General features: G+C 42.9%; 1 protein-coding gene across 2 annotated transcripts in view; it reads right to left on the bottom strand.

The window, feature by feature from the left end:
- CD38 (CD38 molecule) overlaps positions 1–8,822 on the bottom strand; it is a 37,912-nt gene extending 29,090 nt beyond the window's left edge. Inside the window, exon 1 of one of the 2 annotated variants that reach the window (XM_060299182.2) lies at positions 8,458–8,822. In XM_060299182.2, the coding sequence (XP_060155165.1) occupies positions 8,458–8,672 (215 nt within the window). In that variant the 5' untranslated portion in view covers positions 8,673–8,822. The remainder of the gene's footprint in view (positions 1–8,457) is intronic. The other variant, XM_030864269.2, reaches the window with a different exon arrangement.
- Positions 8,823–15,829: the final 7,007 nt, after the last annotated feature.

Raw genomic sequence — 15,829 nt, 5'->3', positions numbered from 1 at the left:
AAGCCAGTCAGCAAGTGGCACAGCTGCCTTAGGTCCAAACTCTGCTCTCCCTGCTAAACAATGCTGCATCCCACAGGAAATGTTAAATCATGTCCCTACCTATCCCCAGAACGAAGTGGGTCCTAACAGAAAGGAGGACCCAAGACCCCAGAGGGGTTGTCGTTTCCCTGTAGGTCAAATGAGAATTTGAAGACCAGAATAGGGACAGAAAGTAAGTGGAATAAGAGGGGACGGGGCAGAAAGTGTTAAAGTTTTATGCTAAAGCGAAGAAAACAAAAAAACAAACCAAAAAAAGATATATTTGGTGGTTAAATCCATTTTGTATGCTGTCAGCCTAGTTCAGGCTTCATAACTCTGTAATGTCACCTCTCTCTAAACCTACATCCTTCCCGTAAATGACAATTATATTTCAAAGTCCCCATCAACGCAGCAACATCACCTTCGTAATGTGTTGCTCCCCGGGGAAAGTGCTCACATCCCAAACCCTCTTCCTTAAAAGCACTTGAATCTCAAGGGGTAATTACACTCAGTCTGTGAATTTTCCTGCTGTTATGTCCTGCAGGGCCGCTTGTCTTGGACCAAAGAAAACGTGCAGGTTAACTCAGCGATGAAGTCTCAAATTTGAGGCTGCTGGAAGCCTGCATTGAAGGTGAAGACTGCCACCTAGTGGAGGAAGGGGGTAATTGTCAGGGTTCACTGAGGCAATTAGGACTTCCCTAAGTAGGATCTTAAAATCAGACTCTTCCGGCTGAAGGAAAGCTCAGAAATCATTAATTCATCAATCTGGCAAATATTTATTGAGCATATACTATGTTCCAGGCGCGTTTATGAGTAAGTAAGATATACCAGTGAACAAAATACACAAGAGTCTCTGTCCTGTGAGAATTCCATTTTACCAGAGCAAGACTGACAATAAACCAATTTTCAGCAAGACTGACAATAAAGATAATGAATGTTGTAGAGTATCCTAGAAATTTATAAATTCTATGAAAAAAAGGAAAAATAGAATAGGATAAGGGTGTCAGAGGTTATGGGGGAGGAGGTGTCTGTTTTTGGCATTAAACAAGTAGGACAGTAGATGACCTTTCAGCAAAGAATTGAAGGAAGCAAAGAACTTAGTCATACAGACATCCAAGCAAACAGCGTTCTGGGCAGAAGCAACAACCTTCCCAACAGCCCGAGTGCCTGGTGTGTTCAAGAAACAGTAGAGAAGCCAGTGTGGTTGGAGCATAGTGAGCAAGGTGGACAGTAGATAGAAATGAGGTCAGAAAGGTAATGCTGCCCCACTGAGTAGAGTTTCATAAGCTACTCACGGTGAACTGAGGAGCCATAGAGGATACTGAGCACAGTAGGTACATGATATTACTTAAGTTTCAAAAGATTTCTCTGACTGCTTTGTTGAATATAGTCTGAAAGAGGGAACAGGCAAAGAAAGGTAGACCAGTAATCCGGGCAAGTGCCCATGGTGATTTGGACCAGGGTGGTAGCAGTGATGATGGTGAGAAGTGATAGATTCTTGATTCATTGTAAATTTCCTAACAGATAAGATGCATGGTGTTAGCGAAATAAGGAGTCAATGATAATTCCAGGGTTTGGGGCCTGAGACACTGGAAGGATGGGGTTGCCATTAACTGAGATCGAGAAGGCTTTGGGTCGAGGTATTGATCAGGATACATAATATACTGTGTAGTATATATTATAACATTTGCTATATATGAAATACTACATACTATATACTATATATTAAAATTATATTCTACATATTATATCAAAGTAGGATATATACATATATAATTATAGGAATGCAAAAATGGGAATTATTGAGCCATAAATTTAACAAAATATATGCAAGACTTGTACTCTGAAAACAAAACATTGCTGAGAGAAATTTTTAAATGACTAAGAAAATAGAGAGATATCCCATATTCATGGGTTGGAAGGCTCAATATTAAGATGTTACCAAATCACAAGTCAAAATTTCAGCATGCTTTGTTAAAAATATTGGCAAGTTGATTCTAAAATTTATGTGAAAATACAAGCTAGCCAAAGCAATCAAAGGAAAAAAGCTGGAGGACTTATATTATTCGGCTTCAAGGCTTGCTAAAGAGCTTCAGTGATCTAGACAATATAAGAGTTGTGAAAGGCTAGCTATAGATCAAGGAAATAGAACAGAGAGTTCAGAAAGAAACCCATACATACATGGTACTGTAGAGTGAATTTTGTGTCCCCCAGAATTTGTAAGTTGAAATCTATTTCCCAAGGTGATAGTATTTGGAGATGAGGCATTTGGGGTAATTAGGTTATGAGAGTGGAGCTATCATGAACGGGATTAGCATCCTTATAAAAGAGACACAGAGAGCTCCCCCCTCCCTTCCTCCATGTGAAGACCCAGAGAGAAGGAGGCCATCTTTGAACTAGGAAGTAGGTTCTCAGCAGACACTGAATCTGCTGGCATCTTGATCTTGGACTTTCAGCCTCCAGAACTGTGAGAAATAAATTTCTGTTGTTCATAAGCCACCCAGTCTGTGGTGTTCTGTTATGGCACCTGGAATTGACTCAGACATGGTCAACTGACGTTCAGGAAAGGAGTCAAAGAGATTCAGTGGGGAAGAGAAAGATTTTTCAATAAATGATACTACAGCAAATAGGTTTTTCATATGTGAAAAAAATGAAATTGACCCTTATTTCACACCATACACAAAATTAACTAGAAATGGATCAAAGACCTAAAGCACAGTTATATAAGAAAAAATGAACAAGTTGGACCGTATAAAGATTTAAAAAACAAACTTTGCTTTTTAAAAGACTCCATTTAAGAAGATGAAAAGGCAAGTCATAAAGTGGAAGTAAATATTTTCAGGATACATCTGATAAAGGACTTGTATTCAGAATACATAAACCACCTACAACTCAATGATAAGAACTAAAACCTAATTTTTTTAAGATTGGGAAAAGATTTGAATACATACTTCAATAAGCCCATGAGATAATGTTCAACATCATTAGCCATGAGGAAAATGCAAATTAAAACCACCATTAAAATACCACTGCAAAGCCATCAGAACACTTCTAACAAGGAAGTGTAACAACTAGAATATTCATACCCTGATAATGAACACATAAAACTATACAATTACCTTGTGAAACAGTTTAGTAGTTTCTTAAATAGCTAAACTACATGGTTCAGCTATTTCATTTTTGGACATTTACCCAGGAAAAATGAAACCACGTGTCCACACAGTAACACCTTGATTTCAGACTTCTGGCCTCCAGAACTGTGAGACAATAAATTCCCACTGTTTAAGCCACCCAGTTTGTGGTACTTTGTTATGGCAGCTCTAAGAAATTAATACACCCAGTAAAGGTGAAAATGACATACTCTATGAATTTGGAATTCTGCCTCTAAGTAAACATCTTAGAAAAAAATCATAAGCGCAAGTAGACATGTATATTTTAGCATTGTTTATGTCAGCAAAAACTGAGAGTAAGGGAATCTATTAATAAGTGTAGGTTACGGTCATTCAGCAGCGTACTATACAGCAGTTAAAATTAATGAACTAGTGCTCATATAGCAACATGAATAAATCTCTAAAATAGTGTAATCAAAATCACCAAAACATATTGGTAAGTGGAAAAAGCAAAGGTTATTCTACAGGGCAAAAACACAAAATAAATACAAATTAAAATTAAAATTCAGTAACATCTTCCCTTATTAGATTGTCAAAAATCAGAAAGTTTAAAAACATCCTGTGTAGTGAACGTATGAGGAAATAAACTCTCATTGCCTCATGAAGAGAATTGCCTTATAAAGAGAAATCTGGCTATGTTTTCAAAATGTAAAATGGTATATTTTTTGACTTAGTGATTCTGCTTCTAGGATTCTATCTTACATCTCCAAGTATTTTATTGCAGCATGGTTTGCAATATATTGCAAAAGTTTTAAAACAACCTAAATGTCCATGAGTACAAGTCTAGAATATGGTGAATCTATACAGAGGAATATTATTAGAATGAGACAGAACTACATTGATAATCAAGATAAACTGTTAAGTGAAAAAAAACTGAGACAGAAGAGAGGATGTGTATAGAAAAAAAGAATACATGAATATACACTTATATAGTCAGAGAACATTTCTAGAAAGATACAAGTGAAACAAGTAGTATTTGCCTCTGAGAAAGAAGAAAAGAAAAGTGAGGGGGGAGGTATTTTGATTTTATCTATAGCATGTTATTTCTTTTAAAACTAGGGAATAAAAGATCTGACAGAAATATGACAAAAGTTTTATTGTCTGTTAATTCTGCACGATGTGTAAATGGCTAGTTGTAACATTGTTCTATGAATATTTCAGTGCATTTAACATTTTCATAACTTAACATGTTTAATTTTTTAAGAAAAGAATGGAGAGGAGATATGACCTGGGGAATAAGGAATATTGAAGAAGGAGAAAGTAGTCCCTTGAATGGGAAGAATGAAGAAAACTAGACCTGTCAAATACAAAAAGTACAATTTTTAGCTGTAAAGTGATATGTTCGGGCTTCCCTGGTGGCGCCGTGGTTGAGAGTCCACCTGCCGATGCAGGGGACACGGGTTCGTGCCCCGGTCCGGGAAGATCCCACATGCCGTGAAGCGGCTGGGCCCGTGAGCCATGGCTGCTGAGCCTGCGCGTCCGGAGCCTGTGCTCCGCAATGGGAGAGGCCACGCCGGTGAGAGGCCCGCATACCGCAAAAAAAAAAAAAAAAGGATATGTTCATAACCTTGGTTTCCAAAGCACCTTTTAAAATTTTTACCAAGAAGTATTAAAACATGAAATCAGATCCCCAAAATGCAATTAATTGTCTTTCATCTAAGTCTCACATCGTCCTTTGTAGTTTTAAATCTCTCCCAGTTTCAACTGTATGTCTTCCGTCTTTCTTTACTCTTAAAGAATCCCCAAGGAGATTTCATTACTGCTCTAGACAACTTAATTCATAAACAGATGTTTCCTCCTAGAAACCAAGATAATGCAGGAAGCAAATTTATTATGAATTTCACAATATTTACACCATGAAGTACCAAAACCAGAAATGACTTTACAACATTTGCTTGTTAGTCATAATAAGAGAAAACAAACCTTTGAACTATCAAGACAAATCTGGACCATGGCCAAGTAACTGCGTTGGGGGAATTGTTAATATCTCTTCAAATCAAGCTTTACTAATTGCTTCAAAAACATCCAAAGACTAAAGAGGTAGGCAGCTTTCTGCTATGTGGATATGTCATGTTTGATACAGCAGGTAAGAAGTGGAGAACTAAATTTAGCAATTCTTGAAATGCCTCATTATGGAAGAAATTTGAATTATGTCTATAAAACTACTAAGCTAAAGCCATTCATTTAAGCAGGTCTATAGCTTCCTTTTGTGAAGCTCCTTACTTTTTTTTTTTTAATTGTGGTATACCCCACTATTTAGAATTCCACTTGGGGGGTTAAGTGATTTTGTATTCTTCACTATATTTTAAAAATATTTTTCCAAGTATTCTAAAATGGGCATGTTTTACTTTTATAATTAGAAAAAAATGTCATTGGAAGAAAAAAGAATGTCATTCTCACGCTCTATTTATTCTTCAAGTTTCTGACCTCAGTTTTCACTTTATTTTTTGTCTTTAATAACAAGATTCTCATCATCCCCCTGCTTCCAGAGCAGGTATTTACTGGTGATATTTTTTTGAAAAAGATGAGCCCCCATTCCCGACTCATATCAACTATGAAAACTCGTGGATATAATCAATCCTTCCCTTCCAAGCCCTTAGTCTTTGAAACACACACACACACAAACACACACCACACACACACACACACACACACACACGAAAACAATTCTTGATTCATCTCTCATTCAGTTTCCTGTTTTGTTCTCACCATCTTGCATCTGTTCTTTCCACCACAGTTCATTTAAAGAAAATGTTGTCCTGGTTGTTTTCTAACCTGATCTAGGTCTAAGGCAAGACCTTACATCTTTTTTTACATAAAGATGTAAAAAAAAAAAATGTTGCTGAATTTGTTATTGGCAGGACAATTGTCAAAGACCTAAGGAAACTGTAGAAATCTAGAAGCATTCTTTATATATATATATATATATATATATATATATATAAATTTACTTATTTTATTTTTGGCTGCATTGGGTCTTCATTGTCACATGCAGGCTTTCTCTAGTTGGGCTTTCTCTAGTTGCTGCAAGCAGGAACTACTCTTCGTTGTGGTGCGCGGGCTTCTCACTGCGGTGGCTTCCCTTATTGGGGAGCAAGGGCTCTAGGCACGCGGGCTTCAGTAGCTGTGGCACGCGGGCTTAGTAGATGTGGCACACGGGCTTTGTTGCTCCACAGCATGTGGGATCTTCCAGGACCAGGGATCGAACCCGTGTCTGCTGCCCTGGCAGGCAGATTCCTAACCACTGCACCACGAGGGAAGCCCAGGAAACATTCTTTACTTAGACAACTTCTCAGTCGACTTTAAAGAAGCTGGCTCTCAAACCCCAATTTCTTCCATCTTGAATCCCTCCTTATCCATCCAACCAGCACACTATTTCTGCTCTCCTTTCCAGCAAGACCCCTGGCGAGAGCTGTCTATGTACAGTCTCCAATTTCTCTCTTCCCACCTTTTTCTTGAATCCATTCCAGACAGGCTTTCACCATGACCACTCTTCTAAAACTGATCTTGTCAAAGTCATCAATCCATTGGTCAATTTTTAGTTTTCATCTTACTTAACCAGTCGGAATCACTTGAATAAGACAATTAACACTTCCTCCTTATAAAACATCTGCTTGAATTTCTCTGCACAGTTGACTTCCTCATTTATATCTCCAGCCCAGACCTCTCCCTAGTACCCTAGACTCAAAGAAACCAGCTTCCTATTCAATATCTGCACTTGATTGTCAATGGACATTGCAAAACTACTATGTACAAAGCCAGACCAGTGTTTTCTTTCCCAACTTGCTTCAGCCCAGTAGTTCCCTTTCTGATAAATGGAAATTCATTTTTCTGGTAACTCAGCCCACAAATCTCATTTCTTCTTTTTCTCTAACATCCCATACACAAGTCCATAGCAAATCACATGGAATCTACTTTCAAAATGTATCCAGAATATTTCCCCTTCTCATCACCATCCATCACTATCCAAGTCTCAATCACCTCTCACCTGAACTGCTACAAGAACTCCATGGCCTCCATGCTTCTGTCCTTGCCCCACTACCATCTATTTTCAACCCAACAGCCAGAAGGATGCCTTTAATAAGGTGTCAGACAGTGGTACATGCTCTATACATCACTATTCATCACTAGTGGATGTATCCTATATCCTAAGGACAAAAAGAACCATAAAGACATTTAGATATTTTGTTAGTAATAATAATAATACATACATACATATTATTTGTATATATGAAAACGAATACATAATTATATTAATGTTATTAGGAACCAAGCTTTTTAGGGTCAGAGAAAACAGATACAAACATAAAATTTAGGAATTCCCTGGTGCGTCTCAGGGCTCATCCCCTGGGATCACGGGTGTTTGGAGGCGGAACTGATCTCAGGCACACAGATGACAATCGCCGCTCCCCTGTCCGCCTTTGGCAGCCTGAGAAGCAACGTTTTACTTCCCAGCTTATTCTGCTTTATGTACAACTTCGAAAAATGAGTTTTCCGGGTGAAACCAAGCCCTGAGAATGGAAGTCAAGAAAGCGTTTCACTATGGGGAGAGATTAGAAGCTAGCTGGGAGAGGGCCCGAGGAACCTTCCGGAAAGTTCCGTAGACTGATGTGGGTGGTGTTTCTAGGGTCTGAACGGAATCATTAAGCAGATGCACTTTACCGTGTGTTTTATCTTTAAAATTTTTTTAAGTTGTTACCGCTTTGTTTTGCTTTGTTATTGGATGCTGTGGTCACATTCATTTCAGGGCGCACGAAAAGAATCGGGATGTTGTTTTATAGTAATGAATGAAACTAACTTCAGTGATCGGGCCCTTCAGACACCATCCTCCCACCTCAGGCTCCGCAAGCCACTTCACCAGGTGTCTGTAACTGTCCGGGGCGCTTTTGGGTCAGAGATGGCGAACGCAAACCCCATGAAATGTAGGAAACGCCAGCAACTTCCCGGCTTCTTGGCCGAGTGGGGCTGCGGTCCCAAATGGGGCCGGGCTCCGGGCGTCTCTGACAAGTGTCCGCCAGTTGAGCGCAAGGGCCAAGGAGCAGCGCGCTCGCCACCGCCCGCCTGCACCTCCGGGGACTGGCGCTCGGACTGGCGAGCCCGGACTCCCTACTCAGCACTGCCCCGCGGGCTCTCAGCTGACTCGGAACAGTCGATGCTTTGTTTCAGGCAATCCTGACGGCTACTCGGAGCGCACGGTCCGGCTGTGCCCAGCTGTGCCCAGCCACCACCGCGCGCGGTGCCCCGCCATGCGCCAAAGACGCCGACTCACCTGAGCTCCGGCTGCACCGACTGGGTGTACTTGTAGCATCGCTCCAGGACGATTTCTTGAAAACGGGCAGTGCTGCCCGTCCCATTCCACTTCATGTGCTCGGACGAGTGGCGCCACATCCGGACTCCGACCACCACCGCGATGATCCCCCCCACCAGAAGACATAGAAATATGCAGAGACAGATCTTGGCTTTCTTGGGTCTGGAGTCGGCCATGGGTTCCAACGCGGGTCGCCCGGGCGAAGTTGGAGAAGAGGCTGCTGGAGGCTGGGCAGGCAGGGAGGAGAGAGCTAGCTCGGTTCTGAAACTGCACTTCCCCTTTATCTCTCACTTGCTTTTTCTCCGCTTCCTTTCCCACCCCCATCCCCTCCTTCAAAGTTCTTCGATCGCGGTCGCTCGACCAACAAGGATTTCAAGGTCTTAAAAAGCCTTCGAGACCACCTAGAGGGGTGGGATAGGGAGGGTGGGAGGGAGGGAGACGCAAGAGGGAAAAGATATGGGAACATATGTATATGTATAACTGATTCACCTTGTTATAAAGCAGAAACTAACACACCATTGTAAGGCAATTATACTCCAATGAAGATGTTAAAAAAAAAAAAAAAAAAAGCCTTCAGCACCTACTACAGCCGTTCACTTCCCGACTTCTGAGCAGAGAGCCACCACTTTGACCTTACTTGACAGGAACTCAAAGAACAGACAGAGTACAGCCTTATACTCCTCAGTCATCAGTCGGCTCCCTTTATCAAGCCGCACTTTACACTTTACCCACACCTGCTCCCTGGACAGTGTCAAGGCGACTGTCTGCCTCCGTACCTGTGTACATGCAATGCCTTCGGCCCGCAAAGGAAGGCTCTACCTCTACTTATAACGTTGAGGAATACCTGCTCAGCCCCCTGTAAAGGCTCTACTTAAGCCTTATGCCTTCTCCCCATCGGCATCAGATTAAGCTATGGGTTCAAACTGAGCTCTGGCTGGGTGATGTGGGGTAAGTTACTTGACCTCTCTGTGCTTCAGATGTAAAGTGGACACCATAGCAGTACTCACTTCATGGGGCTGTTATGAGGATTAAATGAGCTCATATTTACGAAGTGTTTAGCCTGGCACATGGTAAGCACTCACTAAGTGTTAGCTATTCCTACCTGCTCCCTGAGGCTGTGGAGGGGATGCAGTTTTGTAATCCATGAGGTGTTGCTTGGAAGTGTCTGTCATGCAGTAAGTACTCAAAGTAGTTGTTCAACAAATAATCCAGTAGCTTTTCCCAGATGCCCCCTGCATCACCTCTCTCAAGGTTTCCTAGCACTAGGAGCATCTGTGACATTTCAGCAGAGACCTAAGGCAAGTGGAAGATCAAGCCAAGAGACTTCCTGGGGCAAACAATTTCCAGACAGAGGGGAGAGCAAGTGCAAATACCCTAAGGCAGAAAAGCCCTTGGCCTGTTCCAGGAGCAGCAAGGATGCCATTGGAGCTGGGGTGCAAGAGTAATGGAGGCAGAGCAGGAGAGAAGTTCAGAGGGTAGGAGGAGGCCAGGTCACCCATGGCCCTGTAGGACAAGATAGGACTTTTTGGACTGTGAATTTTATTTTTAACCTATTCAAGGTCACTGAGTGACTTGATCAGGCATGACATTTTAAAGGCTCAATCTGGCTTCTGCACTGAGAATAAATTGTGAGAAAGCAAGGATAGAAAGATAGAGACCAGTTATGATGACTTTAACCAGGAGAGTAGTAACAAAAGCAGCAAAGAAAAAAGGAAGTTGGATTCTTGATGTAGTTTGAAAGCATAAGCAATGGCATTAACCGATGAGTTGGATGTGGGGTTTACCAGAGAGGGGTCTAAGATGATTTCAGGAATTTTGGCTTGAGTAACTGACCAGAGAAAGGACAGCATTGCCATGTATAGCAAAGGGAGAACTAGGGGTGAAATAGATTCGGTTTGGGGGAAAAGGCATGAAGAAAGAATTTGGTTTTGGAGGTGTTAAGTTTGAGATGCCTATTAGGTCCCCAAGAGCAGACATCGAGTAGCTAATTGGGTATAAATATCTGGTATTCAGGCAAGGGGTCAACCCTGGAGACATAAATATGGGAACCTTTCTCATACAGTTAGTTTTTAAAGCCAAGAGGATAAATGAGATCATGTAGAGAGTGTCTGTGGACACAGAAGGAAAGGGTTCCACCATGGGGCATGTGTGTAGAGAGATCAGAAAGATGAAGAGAGCTCCTGCAGACAGAACTGGGCAGAGAGACCCCTGACACCAGAGGGAGGGCCACTTGGGAGTTACTGGTGCAGTTGGCAAGAGCAGTTTTAGAGGAATGTCCAGGACAAAGCCAGATGTGAGTAGGTTGATGAGAATATGTGAGAAGAGAAGGTGGCTTCAGTAAGTTGGTTGACTTTTTTTGGAAGAGCCTTTTTTGTCAAAAGGAACTGAGGACATGATATTGAGCAGAGACCTGTATAATATGTTTGTAGGATGACAGGGTAACCCAGTGGACAGGCAACAACTGATAATGCAGGAGAGGGGAAATTGCTGGAGCAGAAGAGCTCGCATGTAGGTGAGAGGAATCCCAGGCACGAGCTGGTGTGGCAGGTGCTGCAGCCCTCACAGAAGGAAGGTGGAGGACATAGCTTTGGGGGAGGAGGGCTGGTGGATTTGCTGACAGCGACTACGTGTGGATGGTCGCTTTTTTTTTTTTTACATCTTTATTGGAGTATAATTGCTTTACAATGGTGTGTTAGTTTCTGCTTTATAACAAAGTGAATCAGTTTTACATACACATATGATCCCATATCTCTTCCCTCTTGCGTCTCCCTCCCTACCACCCTCCCTATCCCACCCCTCTAGGTGGTCACAAAGCACCTCGCTGATCTCCCTGTGCTATACGGCTGCTTCCCCCTAGCTATCTATTTTATGTTTGGTAGTGTATATATGTCCATGCCTCTCTCTCTTTGTCACAGCTTCCCCATCCCCATCCCCATATCCTCAAGTCCATTCTCTAGTAGGTCTGTGTCTTTATTCCTGTCTTACCCCTAGGTTCTTCATGACATTTTTTTCCCTTAAATTCCATATATATTGTTAGCATACGGTATTTATCTTTCTCTTTCTGACTTACTTCACTCTGTATGACAGACTCTAGGTCCATCCACCTCATTACAAATAGCTCAATTTCGTTTCTTTTTATGGCTGAGTAATATTCCATTGTATATATGTGCCACATCTTCTTTATCCATTCATCTGATGATGGACACTTAGGTTGTTTCCATCTCTGGGCTATTGTAAATACAGCTGCAATGAACATTTTGGTACATGACTCTTTTTGAATTATGGTTTTCTCAGGGTATATGCCCAGTAGTGGGATTGCTGGGTCATATGGTAGTTCTATTTGTAGTTTTTTAAGGAACCTCCATACTGTTCTCCATAGTGGCTGTACCAATTCACATTCCCACCAGCAGTGCAAGAATGTTTCCTTTTCTCCACACCCTCTCCAGCATTTATTGTTTCTAGATTGTTTGATGATGGCCAGTCGCTTCTGACTGCTTCTCAGTGAATAGAGAAAGTCACCTGCTGAGAGTGGGTGGGGCCAGTGCAGCTCAGGAGACCAGGAGGGAGGATGGGGTGGGGACATCAGAGGTTCCCAGCGTGTTGTTAAGGGGTCAGGAAGCTAAAGAGAAGCCAGTCAGCGAAGGTTTCCTTCTTTTAAGCCATGCTTTGTGACGATGTAGCTTTTGAAACCTAACTCTGGTTACTTTACCCACTCCAACTTCCTGCTTGCTCTAGACACAGAAAGCAGGCATGGAAGCTTCCAGCCTCCAGGGGCACCTCGCCCCCCCAGCCCCTATGGCACTCCAGTCCTGGGGCCCTTCTCTCTGTCTCCAACCAACCGAAGCTCTTCCCTGATGCTGGGCCTTCACAGATGCCATTACCTCCCCATCCCTACCCAACCCCTGCTGAGCTCCTTCAATGTGACTTCCTCAGAAAGCCTTTCCTGACCCCACTGAGCCCCCAAACTGAGTTAGGTCTCCAAGTTGTACACTTTCCTAGCAGAAGAACACAGATGCCAGTGGTTCTCCTGGGACAATACAGAACCCAAAAGCTCTGGTGTGGATCACCCAGACCAGAGAATTTCTTCAAGGTGTCCTCTCCAACTAGACCAGGGTTTGCTTGAGACTAGGTCTGCAGGAATTAAGTCATAGAAAACAAAACTTATGGTTACCAAAGGGGAAAGGGAGGGGGGAGAGATGAATTAGGAGTATGGGATTAACAGATACATACTGTTACAGATTAACAGATACATACTTACATATATATAAAATAGATAAGCAATGATGATTAACCATTGACACAGGGAACAATATTCAATACCTGGTAATAACCTATAATGGAAAATAATCTGAAAAAAACACATATATATATAACTGAATCAGTTTGCTATACACCTGAAACTAACACAGAATTGTAAATCAACTGTATTTCAATAAAAAAAAAAAAAAGCCTCGGGCTTCCTTCGTGGCGCAGTGGTTGAGAGTCCGCCTGCCGATGCAGGGGACACGGGTTCATGCCCCAGTCCGGGAGGATCCCACGTGCCGCGGAGCGGCTGGGCCCGTGAGCCATGGCCGCTGAGCCTGCGCGTCCCGAGCCTGTGCTCCACAACGGGAGAGGCCACAGCAGTGAGAGGCCCGCGTACTGAAAAAAAAAAAAAAAAAAATCTGCGTGCATCACTGAATTATTTTGAGCATTGAATCAGGTAACATATAGAGAGAATAGCTGAGTGACCCCTTAGCAAGTGTTCAACAAAGAAGCACTAATAATGGGGGAGCTGCGTGAGGACAGGAAGGATGGCGGTGAGTCAGAGTAGATTTTCAGAAGGCTTTGGAGAGACAGTAACACTAGATGAGGCTGTGGAAGGGCAAGGAAGGTTTGCAAAAGAGAGAGAGACATGGAAACAGACCTGTAGGGCGAACTGGGGGCAGACGATGGGATATCTGGGGCACCAGAGGAGTGACCACCCCCAGGCCACACACCTGGCTAGTGGAAGTGCTGGTCCTAGAATGTGGGTTTCAAGCTCTTTTTTTCCTTGGTCAGCTTCATTAGTCATTTTTAAATCATTCAACTAATACAATCACATTTAAAAAATTGGAAATAGAGAAAAGAAGAACATTGCCTCTACTCCCATTCCAAAACCCTAACCCAACTACCATTAGCATTTTGGTATTTCTCCTTCCAGCCTTTTTTTCTAATCTCTGACAGCTTTAAAAGTAGTTATAATATATAATATTTTATATATATATATATATTTAAATTTCTGCTCTTTCCTCCTCACTGTGCAAATGTGGTCTCTGCCAGGCCATATATCCTTCCCCAAAACACTAAGCCCAGGCTCAAATCCCAGCTCTCCATCCCTAGGTAGCTCTTTGAGCTGAGCATTTTATCCGGTACTCTCCCAGTGTTCAGGCTGGCTGTAAGAACCTGGGAGTGTACGCATAAAGCAAAGAGCAACCAACTTCCGCGTGGTACAGCCTCTAGAAAAGAGGCTTCCTCCTCTCCCCATGCCTCTCACCAGAAGCCCAGCTCCACAAGAGCTTATGTTTTGTCCTAGCACCAGGACAATGCCTAGTAGGCAGTTGGCACTCAAGCAATGCCTGCAGAATGAACAACTCCCTCTCCATCAGATTCACCAGCTAAAACCCACCCATCAGTGGGCATTTGTTGTTCATCTGAGAAGTAAAGTGCAGTGTTGAAGGGAGGGGAGCGGAGAGGCTATGATTAATTACATAATTCTTTTTCCTCCAGTAATAATTACTAACATCAATTAGTGTCGAATACTTTGTGTACAATAGCCTACAATATTGTCATCATGTAAATATTTTATTATTCCCATATTGCAGATGAGGAATCGGAGGCTTAGAAAGGTAAGCAATTTGGGGCTTCCCTGGTAGCACAGTGGTTGAGAGTCCGCCTGCCGATGCAGGGGATGCGGGTTCGCGCCCCGGTCCGGGAAGATCCCACATGCCGCGGAGCGGCTGGGCCTGTGAGCCGTGACCACTGGGCCTGCGCGTCCGGAGCCTGTGCTCTGCTGCGGGAGAGGCCGCGGCAGTGAGAGACCCGCGTACCGCAAAAAAAAAAAAAAAAAGAAAGGTAAGTAATTTGGCCAAAGTTAGTTAATCAACAAGGGTTTTGAACCCAGACAATCTCATTTCAAGCCTGTCCTACCAACCCTACCTCTACGTCCTTAGGCAGCAGATAGTTAATGGGTTCCCACTCTGTGCTGGCCCAGAGTTGACAGACTCAACTTGTTCTCACAGAGGATTTGTGGTCCAGCGTGAGAACTTCTGGAAACACATTCTTGGGCATGCATCCATGGCAGCCATGAGGCTCTGAGCATCACCTGGAAGCTCAGGGTGGACTTCTTTCCCTAGGAAGGCGTTTGTCTCCCTAATGTGTTTTCAAATCAAAAGAAGGGTGAATAGATGCTGAATATCGAAAACAACAGAAACGCCCACTCATTGATGTCAAACACAGCACAGCCTGTCATCTGGGTTTTTGTTTTCTCCTCGTAGTCTTGTGAAAAGGAAAGCTGCACGCTTTCTCCTCCCATATCTTGAAACATAACAAAGCCACGTCATTCACTCTTTATTCTGTATTTTCGATGAAACAGATTTAATAGGACTTGGCAGAATGCCTTGGATTGCTTTCAATTCACTTGAGCTGTCTGCCCTTCTTGCAGTGCCCTGGCTTGCTTGTTATGATCTATCAACAGAGCCACTTCCTCAGTTAGGGCTAACCTTAGCCTAACAGCTTTGGCAACTTCTCAGCTCTCCCCACATTCCACCTCCTTCATCTAGTTCCTTGCTCTTTCCTGAACTTTCTGATGACAGCTTACACACCCCATGTCTAGAATCTTTTACAAGCTCTCTCATTCCTGTCATGAGTTTCCACATGCACCCATTCTCACATGCTTGTTGAGAATAAACTAAAGTGGGTGAGAGCAGAAGCAGGGAGAACGTTTAGGAGGCTATGGTGCCGTAATCCAGACAGGAGATGATGGTGGCTTGAACCACGTTGACTTCAGGGGATGTTGGCTGAATTGTGGGTATATTTTGAAGGCAGAACTGAGAGTTGTTTATGGAGTAAAGAGACGAAGAGAGGGACTTCCTTGGCAGTCCAGTGGTTAAGACTCTGCACTTCCACTGCAGGGGTCACAGGTTTGATCCCTGGTCAGGGAACTAAGATTCCACGTGCTGTGCAGCACACTGGGGAAAAAAAAAGACAGAGAGAGAAAAAGAGAGAGATCAAAGACAACTCCAAGGATTCTTGGCTTGAGCAGCAGGAAGGCTGGAGATGTCATTCACTGAGCTGCAGAAGACAATGAAAGAAT

Source organism: Globicephala melas, chromosome 5 (assembly GCF_963455315.2).
Source record: "Globicephala melas chromosome 5, mGloMel1.2, whole genome shotgun sequence".
Classification (NCBI taxonomy): domain Eukaryota; kingdom Metazoa; phylum Chordata; class Mammalia; order Artiodactyla; family Delphinidae; genus Globicephala; species Globicephala melas.
Note: the sequence above shows the minus strand (reverse complement) of the source record. Positions and strands in the feature narration are given on the sequence as shown.